General features: G+C 42.3%; 1 protein-coding gene across 1 annotated transcript; it reads left to right on the top strand.

Annotated features, from left to right (window-relative positions):
- Positions 1-427: 427 nt before the first annotated feature.
- On the top strand, positions 428-14,392 carry CRABP1 (cellular retinoic acid binding protein 1). Its single transcript, XM_075765105.1, has 4 exons — positions 428-562; positions 1,079-1,257; positions 4,012-4,125; positions 14,064-14,392. Exons 1-4 carry the CDS (start codon positions 493-495, stop codon positions 14,112-14,114), a joined length of 414 nt encoding a protein of 137 aa, XP_075621220.1. The 5' UTR covers positions 428-492; the 3' UTR covers positions 14,115-14,392.
- Positions 14,393-21,063: the final 6,671 nt, after the last annotated feature.

Below are 21,063 nucleotides of genomic sequence, written 5' to 3'. Positions count from 1 at the left end.
AAGCTCGGGGGCAAGGGTGTAATGCAGTACTGTCCCTTGGCCCTGCTGTGGTGGGGATCAGTGCAGCATGAGCCTGGAGAGGCTGCTCTTATTTGGATCGCCCTCTGCCTTCCTTGCCTTTCTCTGGGGCCTTTCATGGAGTCCTCGATGCTCACCCTGGCTGTGGGATAAGTATCAATCGGGCTCTCCTTCCTGGGAAGCTACAGGAGGCAGCTGGCGGGCTGCAAGGCAGGCAGGCAAGGAGCGATCAATGGAGGACTGGAGATGGATGGACGGATGGATGGATGGATGGATGGCGGGGCCACGGCTGGGAGGGGGGACGGCTGTCTGGCGGCGTGGTGCTGGCCCCGCGGGAAGGGGTGGGGGGCCGGGTGGGTGTGACCCGCTCTCCCAGCCGCCGCCGCCGCGGTCCGCCCCGCTCACAAGGTGCCTGAGCCGCAGAGCGAGCAGTAGCGCCGCGTCCCCGCCGCCGTCCTCAGCGCCCGCCCCGCCATGCCCAACTTCGCCGGCACTTGGAAGATGAAGAGCAGCGAGAATTTCGACGAGCTCCTCAAGGCGCTGGGTGAGGCGCGGGGGTGCCCGGCGCCGGGCAGCGGGCAGCCCGGGGCTGTGTCCCGCGGGAGGGGGACACGGGGGGGGGGCTGCAGCCGGAGCCGCGCTCTGGTGCCCGGTGCCTCCAAGAGCCAGGCACCCGGGAGAGCTCCGTGCGGGGGAAAGCTGTGAGCCCTGCCCGGGCAGGGGCGATCGCAGGCACGGCACGGTCACAGCCTCACCTGCGAACGCCGGTGGTCCCGCCTCAGGGATCCGGGCTGCCGCTGGTTGGGAGGCTCTGCCACGGGGATCCTTGCGGGACCCGGCGTTTGCCGCCTGTGCAGAGCCTGCCGGAGAGCCGCAGCTCCCTGCCGCGGCGGGCTGCGCGGAGCTTTGCCTTAGGGCTGCGCGCAGTGCCCTGGGGCCGCGCCGCCGCTGCGGACCCCGGCCGCCTCTCGCCCGTGCCCCGGTCCGCGTGGTGCTGGGCGAGCTCAGCCCAGGGCACGGCTGGCGACTTCAAGCTCTGCTTCCTCCCCGCTTCGCCCAGGTGTCAATGCCATGCTCAGGAAGGTGGCGGTGGCTGCCGCCTCCAAACCCCACGTGGAGATCCGCCAGGACGGGGACCAGTTCTACATCAAAACTTCCACCACTGTCCGCACCACTGAGATCAACTTCAAAATCGGGGAGAGCTTTGAGGAGGAGACGGTGGATGGACGAAAGTGCAGGGTAGGAGGAGAGCTGGGGCGTGTGTGTGTGTGTGGAGGGGTGTTACCAAGTTCTTTTTAGATGGGACAAAACACTTCTGTTGCCAGTGTTCCCAGACGGTGGCATTGCCGCCCTCCACCCTCTTCTTCCCAGAAACACTCTTTGGGGGGTTCTTGGTGGTTGCCGCTCCTCTCGTCCATTGTCCAACATTCTCCCTCTTGCAAGACAGGGTAAAACCGAAATCTGAAGGCAACAGAGTATGGCAGGTCCCAAAGACAGAGTTCGAGTATCTGCTTGCCAGCTCCTTGACCAGCAGGGTTTTGTCCAGCTCTTTTTGCTTCCCTCTCCCCTGGAGACCTCAGCTGCAGTGAAAGCTCTCCCCAACCTCTGTCCCTGACAGGAACACGGGGAACAGTGGGGCAAAAGAGACCTTAAGAGTTGGGATTTACTGCACAAACCTGGCATAACTTCTGTCCTGAAATAAATCAGCCGAATTCACAAGCAGGACCGCAGAATGTTGGTAGTTTGGGGCTGAAGTCCTCTTTCATTCCCTTGCAAGTGCATGTCCTCAGTTTGCTGATCAGATAAGTCTTTAACAGTGTAAGACAGACTTTCAGCCAGTGTTATACCAGCCATAATTACTCCATCTCCTTGTGCAGAAGTGCATTAGAGGGCGTTCACTGGAGTGTTTTGGGCTTGATTCTGTGTGTGAGCCCCTGCTCCTCTACCTTTGTAACCACTTCTGTGGCCGTGGAGGGGGCTTTAAGTCAGCAGCATCTGACACCAGCTTCTTGCTGGTGTAGATACACGGGATCTGGGGTATTGGAGAACGGGGCTGTGCTCATAGCTGTCTTGTGAAAGAAGTTATCATCAAAGGCATGGGTTAGTTATCCTTTCCTCAGGCACTTTACTCTCACGCTTGTAAGAGAAGTGTATATAAAACACTTAAAAAAGAGGTATGAACAAAGAGTATCGGAATGTAGTCCCAAATGAGAATACAGTTTTAAAAATATCCTATGATGGTGAAATAATCTGATTTCCAAAATAGGATCTCTGCTAATTCATGGGCCAGCTTCTGAGACCATTTGCACCACTAAAAATTCAGAACTTATTATCTCCACTGTGATTGCTGTGAATTTAAATTCAAGAAAAAGGGAGGCAGATTCTGGGAGTCAGTGAACATTTAGAACACCCACTTAATCTCTAGGATAAGTTATCATATATTTAAGAGTTTGTTCAGGAAATGTTGCTGGCTTTGTTAATTTATCTTGTTTGGCAAAAGTAGTATTTTGGTGTCTTCATGCATAATGCATATATAATAAATGTGACCCGCTTTCTAGAGAAGGATTTATTGCTGCAGATGGAACAACAATAATTACGGCTGTAAGCTATGAAAGTTGGAAAAATCTGAAAGAAATGTGTTTTGTGAAGTAGTAGATTTTTTCCATGTGTTGTGAAATTATTTATAGTCTGCTCTCAGGAATAAGTTGTACTGCTGTGTGTATATAACCAAGATGTGGCCATAGAGCAGAAACTGACAGATAATAAAATAATACTTCAGAATGTAATTTGCAATATCTGGCAAAATTGCTGACTGGTGATAGATTTTGATACACTTTATGGGGTGGCGGGTTTTGTTCTGCCAACTAACTTGATCCATTGTTCATACAGACAAAGAGCGACTCATATGTAGTTGTACTGCAAGGCATAGCTTCTATAACTGCCATTTAAGATGGCTTGTTGGATTAAAAACCCCTATTGTTTTGAAAAAAAAGTATTTATAAATTAAATAGCTAATTGTAAAGTAAAGTTTTTTTCCCTTGGAAAGTCTGGGAAGTGTTAACTTGAATTTATGTATACATATGCACACGCACGTATGTATATGTGTGTGTATATATATATGATCACAGACTAATGAATGTCTCCCATATGCTAGTTATAAAGCGATTACTTGCACATTCATTACAGGGCATCCTTCTGCACGGCTGTTCTACTGCACTGCAGAATAATAGTTCAGTGGTAGAATGAAAAGCGACAGAGTCAGGGCTTGCCTGTTTGTGAAAGCCAAACAAAATCCTACGAGTTTTTTTCTTTTTCAGTGGTTTCATGGTCTTTATTGAAATGCTTTGAAAAATACCCAAGGGTATTTCAATCTCCAGACCCACAACCTTAAAAAAGTAATATCGCAAACACTAGAATTCTAACAAAGTTTCTTTAATTTAGTTGTGATTTATTCTAGTTTGTTAGCACAGTAACTGTTTAATATACAGTTAACTTGGCACTGTGCCATATAGCATGAAAGGTTGTAAGTGACAAATACTGCATTATTTATGACCACAACATGATACGTATGATTCTTTATGCTAAGGGGACTCTGTAGTGATAAATAACATGTCCGATCAACCACATGTGTACAAAGATGCTTGGGAATGTAGACACTACATTATCACATGTTGCTAAATTATACTTTTCAACATCAAGTGTTTAATGAAAACTGGGTGGCTTTTTAGTTTGGAAACAAATGCAGTTTTACACTGAAAAGACACATTTACAATTACTTTGTTATTAATATATACCTATTTCCAAAATGCTCCCTCACACCTTAATTTTCATTTCACCACTTTCCACTGATGTCTTTTTCCCTTTGCCTTTATCTATCTATGTGTTGCTCCTTTACTGCAGCAATTATTCTCACTACTGCTCATTGTTGTCTCTCTGCCTCATGCTGCTGGGGAATGTAATTAATGTTATTCCTAATGGTTTTCTTGCCTGCAGAGTTTGGCCACTTGGGAGAATGAAAACAAGATCTATTGCAAACAAACTCTTATTGAAGGAGATGGCCCCAAAACATACTGGACTCGAGAATTAGCTAATGATGAGCTGATTTTGGTAAGAACAGTTTTTTGTTACCCTGTAGTATGACTTACTATTTTTCCTTCCTTAAATCCATCTGGAAAACTACCATTTTCATAATCCTCTACAGTACATTTCATACAACACTTTTCTTTCTTTTTAAATGGTTTTTGGTTTTTTAAGAACAAATGAAGATATATGCAGGTTCTCACTTGCATTTTATTGCTAGAACTTTTGCCATGCTTTTACTGGTAGAATAATCACAAGTGGGCCATGTCTGCTCTATAAATTCACACCACTAAAGAATTTGCTTGATTTATTGCAGATTTTCTCTGGTGAAAGTGAGATCAAGGCATTTGACCTCATTTCTGGAGAACCTTCTTTTTTAGGCATGTGCATAGTCTGCTGCTTCTTATCCACAAACACATGGTGTATAGTAGGAAAGATGTGGCATGTTAGCATCCTCTAATCTCATTCTGTTTATGAAGAACATATAATTCCTCCCCCATCTCTTCCATTTTCCCCAATTCCTTGATCATCTCTGAATCCACTTCAGAATCGCCTTCATGAGTTTCTCAAAAATATACCGGTTTGCACATTTGCTGTCAGCCAACATTCCCCCACTCCTGAGTGACCTTGCATATGGCAGCAGGGTTACTGTAGGCATTCTGAGCAGCATCTCTGCAACTGCCTCGCCATTTATGCCATGAATCATGTGTGGTTTATTTATTTATATTGTACTTTATTTCTGTTGGAGTTGAGTTCTCTTCACTGAATCTTTCCTCAGTAGTCCCTCTACATTAATGAAATAATATCCAGAACTGGATAAAGACACAGTTTCTCTGAGTTACAAGTAGCACAGTTCAGCCTGAGTTCAGAATAATTTTATTGCACATATTCTTACTAGTGACTTCTGGATAAATAGTTGATTAGACTGTTACGCCTCATCAGTTTGGGCATGGAAGACAGGCTGCTGGAGTGACGGGTAAGAAAACATCAAAGCAGGGAGGTCTTATTTCAAACTATCACACGAACTAAACCTCTGCACTTTAAAAACCAAACAGCCTCCCCAATGTCTCTCTAAAGCAGCTGGAGCTCTGTTTTTAAGATTGCATCTGAAACAAAACCAGGACCCAAACCTAACCAAGTATAATCAAAAAGCTTTTAAGGTGTTAATATTATTCCAGACATCTTGGAACTGTTCACCTACCCCTTACGGGGAGGTGTATTCTGTTAGTGAAATCACACTGGTTTCTATTGAATGAATACTCTAATTCTGGATGATTTCTTTTGACTCAACCACTGGAATTCTTTGTATTATCAAAAAACTTTAGGAGGCAAAGTACTTTGATCTCTGCTTCGCATCTTTATATATAATGCAGTGGACAAAATACATTCTCAACTACATTTTTTCTAGCTTTCTAGCAATACATTTCTGTAGTTTATTATTTAAGCAACAAACTAGTGAGGCAGCTGTTAAACAAAGTGAACGTTTCCAAGCAAAGCAAGGAAGCCAGTCATAACACAATTGCCTCCTGCAATCAGCAATGTGAACTTACCCTGCTGGGGAAGAAGAATGAAGTTGGTTAAGAAACCAGAGCAATTCAAAGATTATAAAGCCATTTAACCTTTTTTCTTGTATAATAGTCTGGTGAGCTTTTCTGAATTCATTATTTTTCAAATTAGGATATAAATTAGAAAAACTTCCTTCTTATTAAAATATTTCCATTTATAGGAACTCAGTCACAACTTTTGATAAGTTGTTTTACTGGTTAATTTCCTTGCCATTAAAATACACACATTATTTCTAATCTGTATATGTCTAGGTTAAACTTCCAGTCATTACGTGTTGTGTATAAAAGAACCTAAATAATATGCCTGAAGTTTGTTATTGCAAATACTTCTCTTAACAACACTGATCAACCCACCTCTCGGAAGAACCTTCTCATTGTTAAGCTGAACCATTGGAAGACCTGGAGCCCTTCAATATAAAGCAAGCTTTCCTTGAATCATTCTTACAGTGCTTCTATAACCCCCTCCAATTTATCAGTTTCCTTTCTATGAACACCAGAACTGCACATACTGTTTTGCTAGCAATCACACTAGCACCTGATGCAGTGGTGACTTCATCTCCCTACTCTTACCTGAAATTATTCTGATTTACCTGCAAAGTCTTTGTTAACTCTTCTTGGGGAACTCATGCTCAGCTGATCATGATCCCAAGTAATTTTCCTGGTTTCTGATTCCCCAGACTGATCTCCTTCCCCTCTCCTGCAAGTTGGGACTACATTCATTGGTTCCAATGTACAATTTTACTGTGGCCATTATGAAAACATAGTGTTTGCTTCTAAGTGATCCAGATCATTCTCTCTGTCTTTTACTATTTAATATGATATGCAATTCCACTCTCCTACCTCTTTTCTGGAGCATAATAGCCTCTCTTGCCTTATTAAATATTAGGACATTACTTGGTCCTCAGGACAAAGATTTTCAAGCCCCTCATGATGTTCAATAGGAATGAATGTACAAATCTTTTAGATACATGGGTCAACATGTTCAAAATCTTCTGACACCCTAAAGCTCAGCAATGAGGTGTTTCTAGGAGTAATGGTGGTGAGTGTGAGGTCTCTGGTCCTTTGGAGAAGTTAAGATGGCCAAAATTAACCCTTCTGGGAGGCAGCAAAAGGTTCTACTGTTTGGAGGAAGACAGAAGAGGGTAAAGGAAGCTACATTTTCTTGTCTGTAATTTTAGAACCTCAGAATATTCCCTCCGGACCATTATTTGGGCTTTAAAAGCTAAACTACCTGAAGAGATTGGCCAAGATGTGTTCTTCAACCATAACAGGGAACAAAGTAGGAATAGGAGCTCTCAATGAGAAGACCCTGTGATCCCTTTTGATCTCTTGCCTCTCAAATGTGTTTGGGTTTTTCATCACTCCAGTGAAGAAAGATTCAACTTAGACTGTCTATTTCATCTTATGCTTGGAAATTTTCCTTGGATCTGAGTCTGCAGACCCCCACTTACATCTTACTTCTTCAAAACTGAGATCGCAGGGAGAATAAGAGATCTTTCTTTGTCTTCTCCTTTCTTTCTTCTTCCATCCTCCCAGCTTTGTTAGGATTCTTTAGGACCTGAAATTCATTCTCATTCAGTTTTGCCGCCCATATCACTTCAAACATTTAACAAGTGCCATCTTCACACTTCTCAAACCTCCCTACTTACCTAAGAAATATTTTCTGTTCCTTTACTCTTTCTGATGTGCTTTGGTAAGCTTAAGTATTTCCATTCTGGCAGAGCACCTTCAATAAGCAGAAGGAAACCACATTTTGTGAACTTCTAGATGCCTGCAGCTGGGAAGCTGTCTTTTATGGGGCAGAGCCTGTGATGTAGCAGTTTAGGAACTCTGTAAGGCTGATACTTATTCTCACAGTCTCTGCTCCCGTTTCTCTATCCAAAGAAATTTTTCAAGAAGTCTTGAGTCTCCTTCTTAGCTATTGCATGCATTTGCAGAAGAAATCAAGAAAACTCATACCCCATTTGAAAAAAGTTGCAAGAAGGAATCTAAACTGTGTCAGACTGAGGCATGAATGGAAAAAAGGCTTGAGGCAACAGGCAGGGGGGAAGAAATGAGCTTTACTCTGCTAATACTGGCTGCATAAATGTTGGAGCTTTGCCACATAATTTTTGATCTAATATGCTGCATTGCTTAGGGGGTCCATTAGATGATGACATTTTCCTAGTGGAAGGATATATTTTTCTCACCAACACAGCATGTTAAATAAAATGCATTTATTGTCACATATAATAAAAACAAAATCAGTGTTGAATTGTCATGACTACCACAGAGCTAAAATGGAAACCATATTACTGTATAATGATCAATCATTCTTGGATCCTGACAGAAGACTTCCTTATGTTCTTCAAAGATATACCCTTGGAGCAATATGATAGTCTTCCATGTCACACCATGTCCTTGGTACACAGATGCTGGGAACAAACTATTTAGTTAGCAAAGGTTTTCTTTACCTTTAGGTACCAGTTAAGTTTGCCTTTAGTTCTCCTAAGCTCCTTGCAGCATGGAGAATGAGATTACTCTTGTTAGTAGCATAAGTAATATTTGACTCATACAATGGCAGATGTAGGTCTAAAGTCCTGTTAGAAAATGAGTCCTTTCAGCTGAGTAAGGGAAGAAGGATCAAGCTCTGCTTTATAAAAAAAGCTGCTGTGAATGTGTTATAACATTGCAACTACTTTCATCATTGCTGGGTATTCTAATCTCATCTGATGCATTTGCTGGGATTTCAGTGCTGCGTTTTTAGAAGTACTGAACAATGTAGATTAAAAAAATTACATGGAATATGCAAGCAAGGGAGGGTGAAAAGGATAGATCCCTATCAAAACCCACATTTGTTTGTCTTGACTGTATCTTTAGATTATATTGTATTGTACTTTAAGATTGTAATGCATACAGAGAGTATTTACAATGCCACATTCATAAACTATACTTGGATTAGCACTTGAGCAATCAAGATGAGAATATAGCATACAAGTTTGTATTTCCTTTACTTGTCTGAAGAGTAAGAGCTGGGATCAAGTCTATTTTAATATGCTTTTTCTTCCTTTTTATACTGTATAATGTTTTTGTTGTTGCAGTGTGTTTTTGTCAGGGACATTAACGAGCTATCAATCACTTGTGTAAGTCAGAAGAACAAAAGGTCTCCTCTTACAAAGTTAAAGGATGCTGCTTCCAAATGTTAGCTATTCAAATGAGAAACATTTCTATTCAAACTTTATCTGCATTGCTGCTTTCATAGCTGCTCATGCCTCTATAGATTTTAGTTTAATCTGTAACACACAAACGTTTTAATGTGGACGATTACTGAAGAGGGGCTTTAAAAACAGCCTCAGACCAGATTTTACACACTTCATGTATCACACTGGGGTTCTCAGAATCAATTATAGCAAGGGTCAAAGATCAGAACATGAGGGGGGTTTCAAGCATGGTTTCTATTCTACATTCCCTCCCCAGAAAAATCATGCTGTAGTTGATTAAAACTGGTGAACTGTGGAGCCTAGATGAGTGAGTGAACATTTTTTAAATGATATTGCTGGCTTCTGAAATTAAACATAGTAGGTGAGAAGTGTCAATGCAGATTTGGAAAGATACTTTGCAGCCGAATGCTGAGATTTGTGATGTGCCTTAGCCTTGTATCAAACAATGTTAAACTACCTGTTTAACTTTTCTATGGTTTTGGGAGAGTGGTCTTAAATAAAATCAGTTATCAAAAGGAGGACCTACTTATACTGAGGTCAGTGGAGGGTTTTGCTGCTGACCTCAGTAGAGCAGCCTTGATAAAAGTTTAGAAGCCTGTAGTAACACATACATATATGTTGCATGGAACTAATGCTTTAATTTACTATTTGCCACAAGCAGATTTACAAGGGGGCTTAGGAATCTGCAGCCCCTGCTCACTAGTACAGCCTGGTCTGGGTCATATCCCAAACACACAAGCAGAGAAAGAAGCCGAAGCCATTTGCATCTTGGATGCATCTGATCCTGTATATAGCCTCTTATAAATATCAGTTGTAGCTTAGATGTTTGCTATGTACTGGCTTTCAAGACTACTACTGGAAGATACCATTGTCTCATGTTCTTACCTCTGTCATTTATTTGCTGCGTGACTCTGAGGAAACTGTATAATATAGCAATTCTCAAACACAAATAACAACATTTAGGTACCTTGAGAAATAACCTGATTTTGCATGGTCCTGTCGATTGATAGCCTGCAGAAAGTGAGGTTGTATGCTGGGTGATTTGTTATTAATATCCAAGTTTGAAAGTGGGGGCTACACCTTCTGTGACTATGGCCCCATAACGATCAACCCCTTTCATCAAACATGGGAGGCAGGAGGAGAAAGGAAATAGGCAATATGCCTCTGTTGTGAAGTTTAATATCTTTATTCTGGATAACATGGAAGTTTGCATGTGGATAAAGCCTCTCCTGAGGATTCATTTAAATAATATCTTCTCTTCTCCACTTGTTTGCTGATGTATTCTGTCTTCCTTTAGCAAGTTGCCTCTGCAAGTTGGTCAGTCATGAGCAGATAACATGGGATTTTTGCATACACTGGCAGAAGTGATCTTTCCCAGGTGCTTGTTTCAATGACGGTCTTCCTAATTGTACGGTGCGCTCCACTTATCACACAGGCTCCTCAGCAAATGTTTATAAAGAAGGCCTTCAAAAAGCTGATTTACTCATACAGTAATATATTACTGCCCTGTAATTCTCTTTTAATCGCTAATGATGTCAATGGTCATCAGATTTTGAGTGAACTGAGAGAGGTCAATTTATTGGATTATCCCCCTCTGCAGGACTTTCTTTGCAGTGTGCTTTTGAACTCTTAACTACAGATTATGACAACCTAAGTGAAGAAAACAATTCTGTAGTTTGCAATCATTGCACATTCCTATTTTAGATTTAGGTAGAAGCCTTGCCTTGTAGCATTTTGCGAAATAAGTGGGACCTTTGCAACCTGATGAGAACATGGTGTTTGAAAATCCTGCATCTTCTCCTTAGATATGAATTGCAGTTTGGTAGTGTTGCACTTTTTTTCAGTTGCTCTGGTGAAACTTTGCCACCAAATAGCCAGAATTGCTTGCTCTCTTTCTTTTTATTAGGACATTCTACTCCTTTGGGTCATGGAAAGCTAAATTTAAAGTCTGCTTGACAGGAACTATCACTTCTTTCCCATCTAGAATTAGAACCATAGACAGTAAACTGCTTCATCCTACCCCTGAATACAAGGATTTAAGTGTGAAGGATAGAGGAGTAACAGCCTTTTGACTTGGACCTTCCCCTGAGCTGAGATCCAGCTGTACATTAGACATTTCTTTGAGTTCCCACAAGAAAAGGAATGCAGCAAGCTTGAACACATTCCTCTCTGCTTTGTTTAGCAACATTTAGTGGTGTTTTATCAACAGTGCTAGTAAGTTACAAAAAGATAGGGAAACACCTTTTACATAAGTCCACATTTAAACGATGTACGCAACCATGACAATCAAAGCCATTTATGTGCTTCAGTATGGAATTAGGTCACTGATCATCTGAATTGGGTATTAGGTATAAAACCTAAGTGCTAAAAAATGCAGCCTATTCCTGAAATAGATCACAGGCCGCATAACCTAAGATGGGTCTTCAAGGAAAGGATGCCTGGCTGTTTGAGAAGTGCCCAGTGGCTACATGGTACTCCAGAGTAATTGTAATTGGGCTTTGCATGAATTTTATCTCTTTATGATCTAGATTTAAAGATATGATTGAGTTAAATTATAGTGATGTTCCAGACTGTGAGACTGCTGTGTTGCAGAGAATGACAATCCTTGTGTATAGCAACTAAGACTACTATGTGTTCGGGTTCCCCAGGTATGTCCATGTTTTCTGCTCTTAATTTTTATCCTGGCAGAGCACTTTGAATGCAGTCATTTGCCTGAGATTTTCAAGAGTGCACAAGTCCAGCTGGAGCTGGATGTTGGAAGTACAAAACAAACAGCCATTGCACTTTGTCACAAGCGTGCCAAGTTGTGACTCTGTGAGTGCACAACAGTCAGTCTGTGTGTACATACAGTGAACTTGCTGCCTCTGCAAAGCATTTTGGATGCACTCATACTACTGAGCTTTCCTAGAAAGTTACTATTTCTTTTTTCTTCCTCCACAAATTTTTATCTTTATTTTCACACTCCCTCCTGTGGGTCTTGCAAGGAAGCTGCCAATCAGACTACACTGATGTTTTAGGAGTGAGCTCTGCCCAGGAGCACAGTCTCAGAACTGGGCACTAGAATTTCAGACTCTGCAACCTACAGTGGCAGCCTAGGACAGACTTGCAGTATGGATCACATCTATTTCAATGTACTCTTCCCTGCAGACTTCCATCTCAATACAGCTGCTGACCTGTTGTGAGAATAACTGCTGTTGCACAGGTTTAGGGCAAGGAGCTTGTCTCCTAATTTCCCCGAAAGAATAGACATACATTTACTTGGGAGGTTACCAGAGTTTTGGCAAACTGCTGCTGCAGCCTTTCTCATTAGAACTGGTTAATGTGGCACCCACTCGGATCGGAGATGTGGCTGCATAGCTGTGCAGCTCCAACTGTCAGACTGGGGCCGTGCCAGATCTTGAAGAACACTACACAAAGACTGTTTTAGTATTCTTTATGAATTGTGTTGAAATAGCAGTGGGGGACCCAAACTTCACTGTGCTTAGCAGTGCCTGAATGTACCATAGAAAGACAATCACTGTCACAGTGACCTGCCAGACTCCACAGACAACCTCAACCCCTGGATGGTCTTGACTCTGATTTGCTTTCTCTGGCAAAGCTCCTGCTGAAATAATTTCGTCTCTGTGTATAATTTTGGAAATGGTGAAGGAAGCCATAGTAAGGCTATTTGCAGCTGCTGCTGTGGGCAATAGAGAACTATCTGCATCCTTTAATGTTCATTTTCAGACATTTTCATGCGTAAGCTAAAAATGTATGTAAAGATTGATATGATAAGCTCTTTATATGCATAAAAACAAAGCCTGTATCTCCAAAATGCTAACAGACTTTTCTCCTCAATAAAGTGAACAAAATATAAGCCCGAGTCAGTTTTAAAGCCAAGTCCTTTCAAAGAGGTTTTGGCCAAAACAGGCGTGGAAAGCATTAAAACAAATAAAGTCCAGCTGAATTTTCCTAATACATTGGGGTAGGTCTTAATTGTATTTTTTAGTTAGACCTTGGCAGTTATTACAGCCAAACGTTCCACCTCACAACTTGTTAGTGGTGAGCTCGAAACTGTCTGTCAGTGTAGCTGAACATGAAGCTTTTTGCAGTCAGTACTCACTCTGGCACCCATTATTTCCTTCATGCTTAATGGCTTGCTTAGATTTTAGCCTGCCAGACCTGAAATTACATACAAACACTCTGGGGTTTAGGTGGCTTTCTCAGATAGCCGCCACGATCACTGTCCTGCCTAAATGTCCTGCTAATCTATACTGCGATGTTGCTGTGGTAGAATTGCCTTTTAAGTGCAGAACTGCGGAGCAATTTAAAAACTGCAGGCTTTCAGATTAATATCTGAAACTCAGTTTCGGTCAGTGGTATAACATCATGTAACACCAGCGCTAAGATTCTGGAAAATCGAGGTACTCTGAGGTACTGAATCTAGTGTAAGAAATGGGACGATAATGGGACATAGTCTGTAGTAAGTCAGTGACTTTCAGATGTGTAGTGATCACATGTTTGTGAGATCTCATAGGTGTTTAGTCATGTGAAATGAGTTTGATTTCCACTACATTTTTCTCCAGTATGTGCCCTCATTTCAGACCCTTACCATAGATAACAAATTCACTGGTTAAGGTCACAGTATCCTGAGAGAAGGTTGTGATTGACACTGCCCACATTACAGCTTGGGAAAGAGGGTTTTGGTATCCTAGCATGGTGTGTCAACATCTTGCAGCAGCATTATGTTTACATGTCATAGGTATACATTCTCCTGGTCTTCAGCTTGCTCCACTGACTTCATTTGAACTACTCTGATTTATACCTGCAAATACCAAGGACTACCTTTTGAACATGCCATCTGAATTCCACCATCAGCATTTCCATTTCAAAGTGCTGCAACTGTTTCTAAATATAACAACAGTAAATTCCAAATTATCTTTCTTTTCTCATGTTTATTTATTAATGCCTGCCAAGAAACTACGGAAAACGGGAATTTCTGTGTCATTTATCATTCTGACAAAATTCATCGTGCCTTGGAAAAAAGGTCGCTTACATTGCATTCCTCTTCCAAAATGACTCCTTTCTTTCTTCTCATCTGTCAAAAGACATAGGAAAATGTATTTCTGCTGTAGCTACTATAGTAAAAATAACATGAAAAAATGGTGTTAAATATTTGCTGTTTTCCATCGCTTCTGATTGATTTCTATTTCTTTTCCAGACCTTTGGTGCTGATGATGTTGTGTGCACAAGAATTTATGTAAGAGAGTAAAAACATCAATTTTCTTGTCATCTGGGATGAAGTGGAAAACTGTGAAAATCCCCAGTATAATGAGTATCTGTGTGTGCTGTTACTAATGCGGTGTTGTATGTGACCGTGTGTGTTATATCTGAATCTGTATCCTCTGTTAAGTGTATTTTGCTTTCGTCTTTCATCGCAGACACTATTCCTTCCCACTGTTATGCCATCATTTTTCGTGTCTGCTTTGTATTTTGTAGTTGTCACTTGCTACTGTTTCATCAGTTATTAAACTTATTGGGCATAACTCACAGCCGTTTTGGGGCATTTTTGATAGAAAACCCAGCAGTGCTCTGATTAGGACTGAAACACTTTTCACCCTCTGTTGAAGTCAGTGTGGAGCTTCACTGCTTTGGCTAGCGCTGTGCTGTCTGGGAACACCTCCTAGGGCAATGCAAAGCACGGGAGAGCAAGTGAATTGCAAGGCCTTTCACGGAGCTGCAGGCTGCTCTCTCAAACCCAGTGTTGTGGTTTAACCCCAGCTGGCAACTAAGCCCCACATAGCTGCTCGCTCACTCTCCCCACAGCAGGATGGGGGAGAGAATCGGAAGAGCAAAAGTGAAAAAACTCGTGGGTTGAGATAGAGACAGTTTAATAAGTAAAAACCACGCATACAAGTAAAGCAAAACAAGGAATTAATTCACCTCTTCCCATTGGCCGGCAGGTGTTCAGCCATCTCCAGGAAAGCAATAACAGTCAGTTGGGAAGACAAACGCCATCACTCCAAACATCCCCCTCTTCCTTCTTCCCCCAGCTTTATTACGCTGAGCATGATGTCATATGGTATGGAATATCCCTTTGGTCATTGGGGTCAGCTGTTCCAGCTGTGTCCCCTCCCAACTCCTTGTGCACCCCCAGCCTACTCACTGGTGGAGTGTTGTGAGGAGCAGAAGAGGCCTTGACTCTGTGTAAGCACTGCTCAGCAGTAACTCAAACATCCCTGTGTTACGAACACTGTTTTCAGCACAAATCCAAAACACAGCCCCATACTAGCTACTGTGAAGAAATTAACTTATCCCAGCAAAACCAGCACACCCAGAGCTCTGCTCCTCTCTTTCTTTCTGTCCTGTCTCCTTGGGAGACTTGTTGTGGAGCAATTCCTGTATCCTGTGATTGCTGGGACTGCGATTCAGTGGAACCAGACAAGGCAAGGAGAGATCTTTACCCTCTTTCCTGCTGTGTCTCTGAAGAATGCCCAAACTTCCCCTGTTGAGACACTCATTATCCAAGTACAAAACCCAGCTGTATCTACAGGACAAATAACATTGTGATCATGACTAATACTTATTGTCATCACACCCAAGCACTTCAGGCCTGATCAGGGAGCCAGCAGAATCTGACAGACTTTACTTGTTTGGGCCATAAAAAGATAAAGCTGAGAAAAGCTGCTTTTCTCCCACCTTCTCACCTGTGACAGAACTTCTGATGGCTTCATTCCCCCTCAGTGTCACAGTTCTCACTTTTGGTGACTCAATATTTTACTCTTTGAACAACTAAGTATTTCACAAACCAGGGCCATAGTTCAAGAATGAAAGAAACACCAAATTTAATGTATTTATTCTGGCTCAGTGTTCTGGCCACAGCACTATCGAGTATTAGATTCAAGCTGAACAGACATTCCTCTAAGGAACCAGAAACTCTTCTGTTCTTCAGCCTTGGAAATACCTGGAGATTGAGACTAGGAGCACTACTTAGTAAAATACCCAAGCTTATCTGACCAACTTTCAGCTTTGCAAGAACAATTTATCTGCTTCATGTCACCCAATCATAGAAGGTTTTTAAGAGGTTCAGTGTTATCAGAGTATACACCCTGTTCACTGGACTGTGCTCGATACTCAGAATGGGAAAATAGGTCCACACCTTGATTGTCTTGGGACATCCATGGGAAACAAATGACTTTTTGTCTCTTCATCACTCGCATAGCTATGCTGAGGAATCCCCTTTGAGAGGACTGTCAAACTTCTATGGAGGAATCAGCCACCTGTTCTATATGTTGCAGTGTGAGCTACAGCAGCACAACAGGAGAGAACCATATGATGTTTTCTGCCTCTTCTGACCAGTCACACTTTCTTTGTCTGCCATCAGCACTCAAGATACAATATTGCAGGTGAAAAGGGAGATCTTTTCCTTCCACATTCTAACCTTAAGCCAAATCCTGTTTCGAAGACCTTCGTTCAGTTGGTACCAATTAAATACACTGCACGTTAGCTCACATTGAAGCATGGGCTGAAATTAGTTCATTGTGGTTTGGATGCAGCTGAAGTTACTCCCCGCGTAAGAATGAAACCATGAGGGGGAATGACAGTGATCTATCTTTATTTTCTACCTTCTTTTAAGATTCAAATTAAAATAGTTGGGTGGGTTTTTTCCAAACAAATTCCATTTCAGAGGTATCTGGACCTGCTTGTGCAATCATCTGTGCCAAAGGGACTCCATACAAAGTTCCAGGCTGAGCTAGCTCAACGCTTCTCAGTGATGCAGACAAAACTGTGTCTTGCCACATCAAGGCTGAGAAGTAAATAGCACTGTGTTGCAGGACATGCTGGTACATGCCATATCCTACAGCAACAGGAGCCCACCAACACTGTAGAGTGCTTTGCTTCCGCCTCCCAGAAGGTGGGTGGCGGATGTGGGGGCTGGTACAAGCTGATGAGGCAAGTAGTAGAGCCAAAGCCAATAGGTAGCAGGGCTGGTTTTCCATTCTAGAAAAATGCTAGTCTTAGCAATTACCTTTTCTGCCTGTGTCTAAAGCAGCCCTGATGCATGGTTTGTGAGAGTTCAGCAAGGTGTTAGGATGAATCTCACATTGTCTAGAGCAAGTGAGTGCATTTAATGGAAGCAGTGATTTCTATGTTTCATTTCTAGGAAGGCTCATGATAAACTGTTGTGCTGCTCAAGCAAATATCCTTCAGAAAGCTTTCCCATCAACTGGAAAATACCAAGTCAGGTTTCCATCCAGTTGGCAACTACTATGCAAGTAGTAAAGCGTGAGCTATGTAACTGGGTTGTAGAGGTTATGATTAAAAACAGGCTCTTGGGATGTGAGCTACCCTGCCTAATTGGGAACTTTCTTCTTCCAGGATTGAAACTGTTCCCCTAAGCTTCATTTGCAGTCTGGCATGACAGAAGTTCCTTTCTTTAGTAATTTCAGTGTGGAAGCTTCACCACTTGATTGACTTTCATGAAGTTACATTAGAGTTACTGGTGCATGGGTCAATTCATATGAACAGAGATGAGAATTGCTCCAGGGTGTTAGTTTTATGGTTCATTCTTGAAACAGTGCAAAGGCCAAATTGCATTTTGTGAGCCCTCTGGGATTTAAAAGTTCTTCAAATCTAGGCACACAAGGATTTGGAATGATTTTACTGACCAAAAGCCTTGCAGTTGCCTCCTGCCTTTCTTTTCTTTGCTGAGATTAAGCTCCTTTGGGAACATGGAAGTTGAACAATGCCAGGATGGCTAACAGAGACAGTTTTATCCACTTTTTGTGTAAAAAAATCATGAATTCATCCCTCCCTAAATGAGGTGATGGAAGCAGAGTAGAGTTACTGTAGCTGGCATCCACAAAACCTTAGTCTCACAATGTCTGAGTGTTAAACAGTCGCTTAGCAGAATAGGATCCTGAACGCTTCAGGTGGCCACTCTCTGCACATAGGAGGGAGGGACTTTTCTAGCCAAAGGTGCCAGGACGATGGAGCACCTAAGGGTTACATAAATGGTTTGTTGATTACTTGGTAGCATGTGGAGATGTGAAAAGGGCCCCAGGGATTTCATGGATATTGCCTTCCAAATCTAATTGATTTGAATCAAAGACCCTCTCTGCATCAGTCGGTCTTTTAATCAGGCCTGTGATGGAACAAGCAGCAGGGCTAGGGACAGAGCCTGGCTCACAGTTATGTGTATCAGTGAGCAGGCAGAAAACTCCTTCCCTTCATGCTGCTGTGTTCTAATTAGCACTTTGTCACCTGACCTGGAAGCACTCAGTGGTTACAAGCATAGAATAGTGTCAAACATAGCTCAACTCTGTCTGGATGGCAGCTGATTGACCACTGTATGCATAACCACCCACTGCATGTCTGCTGTCTTGCAAGTCTCTCTGCCCAAGAAGCTAGACTTACGAGGTCTGCCAGTGCTCAGTGGTGATGGCCAAATGACTTTCAGGCTTTATTGCTAAGAACTTTCTGATCATATAAGTGAATGCATTAGGGAACCCTTCCCTGTGAGTTTATTACACACTGCTATTTATGTTTGAGAGTATTTCTCCACACAAGGCCAGCAGAATATAGGTAGCTAAGAAGGTGAGAAGTCTTCTTCCCTGAAATCTAAAGGCTTTGTCTTGCAGTTGCCTAAACAGTCCTTCTGATTGAATGGATACAGTGCAAGTGAGTATTCAGTTGCCTAAACATGGGTGTCTACAGCTATTTTAGATGTCTTATGTATCCAAGAGATCTACAAAGCCGGCGTATAACACAGGCTCTGCATGAGATCCGTGCCTTTTTTTGAAGAGGCAGCAGCAGACCAGGGACGAAACCTGAGGGCATCGCAACATAGATGGCTGTGATTAGGCAACTGACTCCGAACCTATGTGCCTGAAGGCTTGGGACCATGCTGTGCACTGCATTGACCAAACTGATAACTACCTGCTACAGCAAGACAAAGAAAGGGTTATACAGATATCTGCAGCAACTTGGCATATGTGTAACATTTCACAAAACCAAAACTTACCCACATGAGTGGAACACTAGGATACTGCAGCCATATTCTCTGCCCTAGGGCAAGAAGAGTTCATTTTAGGATTTTCCTTTGATTTTCTATACTTTGTTCTTATGCTGCTTTCATAAAGCATTTATTGTTTTTCTTTTCTCCAGAAAAAATAAACATCCTAACCAGTAAACAGATCAAAATAATCCACTGTGGGAAACACAAAATACGAAAAAAAAAATCTCAACCAGAAAAGTGATACTGCATTGAATTGTTCAGTTCGCTTGTATCTGTACCACCAGCTACTATTGTGTGGGAACAGAGCTGTCCCACTGCATGCTGTATGCCCTGGAGAGCTGCTTTAGCTCGAGCGATCACTTTTTGCACTCTGAGTGCCAAGAGATCTATTCCTGCTGACAGGAAGCTCCAAATGCCGTATGGCTGCAGAATCCAGAGTCTTTGAATTCTCTTAAAATATGTGCTGTCTGAATACTGTCATGTCAGAAGTGGAACAACCTAAGGTGTTCTCTTTGATATTACAGATGGCTGGCTGGCTGAGGGTGGTGAAAAAATGCTGTTATTAATAATGGAGGAGTAGGAGGGAATAGAAGTCATAGTGTTTTCTGCTAACTTCATTTTCAACATTCCTCACATTGCCTCCCAGAACATGAGGCCAGTTTCAATCAGAAGCAAAAAAACCTCAGGATTCTTGAAATTTTAGTTCACTCTTACTTGACTCCTGCTGCACTCTGATAAATCAGAGCGAAGTTCTGAAATCAGGGATTTTGTCTTGTGTCTCTCATTCTGTTTCCATCTGAGGCCCTGCCAGTGATGCATCACCAACATGATCTGCGGCAGGCACTCAGGTTTTTTGCCATGGTCTCAAAACAAAGAGGAATCTGGCAGCTAATCTGTTTTACAAGCTTGAGTAAGACTTGCTTTTAGAATTTGCTGTATGGTCACACACTGCAGTTAGAAAGGAAGGTGCTGAGGCTTGAAATGGTTTCTGCAGCAGGCAGTACCTCAGTCTTCTACTAGATACTGCTATCTCCCAGACAAACCAGCTGCTCACTGGGAGAGGCAGTTCAGTTGCTCAAGCAGAAAGGTGACAGTCTAGGTGACTGAACTACAAATTTCTTAAAAGCCCTGTAGATATGTATCTCAATGTTAATCTGCAGAAGATGTTCATGTGGAGCTGATGGACTGATTTCATCACAGGTCTGATGAGTTCACAGAAAGTTTTCAAAGGGATGAAGCTTTCATGTCCTAGTAGCTGCCACTGCTGGGAGATAAAGGTACAATTGGAAATCAAGTGATCTTACAGAAACTGCAGGTAGGAATAGCTATAGTGGCTCAGTGCAAAGGTCCTCTCTCCTCCCATACCCGGTGCCTAAGACTCTTCCCTGAGACCTCTGGGAGCCTGCATATCCCTTTAGCAGGCTGAAAGACATACTGATAATCTGCCTCCAAACCATGCCTTGGAAATACCTCTATGTGCTTGTGTCCCATTCACTCCAATTTCCTCACCTTTGTTGTGCCATATACATAAAAAATGGCAGGACTTTTTTACGCCCATCAAAGAGACCAAGGGACCTGTCACCTTTTTAAATGCCTTGAGAATTTTTGGCATCTCAGGTTGGGCTAAGACAGACAGCATCACTGATATATACAGCAGTTTTGATGACCAAGGACTTCGGGATTCTATCCGCTGTGAGTAAAGTAAAAAGCTTGCTGTCCTTTTTTGTTCAGCTTCTATTCTGCCCTGTGACACAAACCCAGAAAATACACCCAGAAGATGAGAGTTTATCTTAGCATCTCTGGAGAAGGATCAGCGCAATCTTGACGGAAAGCAGTGCTATCAGTGTTACTCGGAGAGACCTTTTGAGCAGCAAGCTAATGTCCATGGCAATGCTGAGATTCTGACACTATTAAGAGGCTGCTGATTGCTGAAGCTATTTCTTTCCATTTCTCTTGCTGCAGTTGGGAGATTCTTAAAATGTTCCATATGTGGAAGTTTATGTAAAATTGACACTGTGCCATAACGATGCACAGTGAGTCTGGAACATCTAAATAATGATATTAATTTGCATAGGATCCTCTGCAGGGTGTGCCAGGACATCAGCAATGACTGCAGTGAGAAGTCTGTCTCTGAAGTAAGCACCTAATAACTCTATTTGCAGGAGTTTTTAACACTGAGCTTATGCAGTCTGTGGCAAGGCTA

This window comes from Balearica regulorum, chromosome 12 (genome assembly GCF_011004875.1).
Source record: "Balearica regulorum gibbericeps isolate bBalReg1 chromosome 12, bBalReg1.pri, whole genome shotgun sequence".
Classification (NCBI taxonomy): Eukaryota; Metazoa; Chordata; class Aves; order Gruiformes; family Gruidae; genus Balearica; species Balearica regulorum.
Note: the sequence above shows the minus strand (reverse complement) of the source record. Positions and strands in the feature narration are given on the sequence as shown.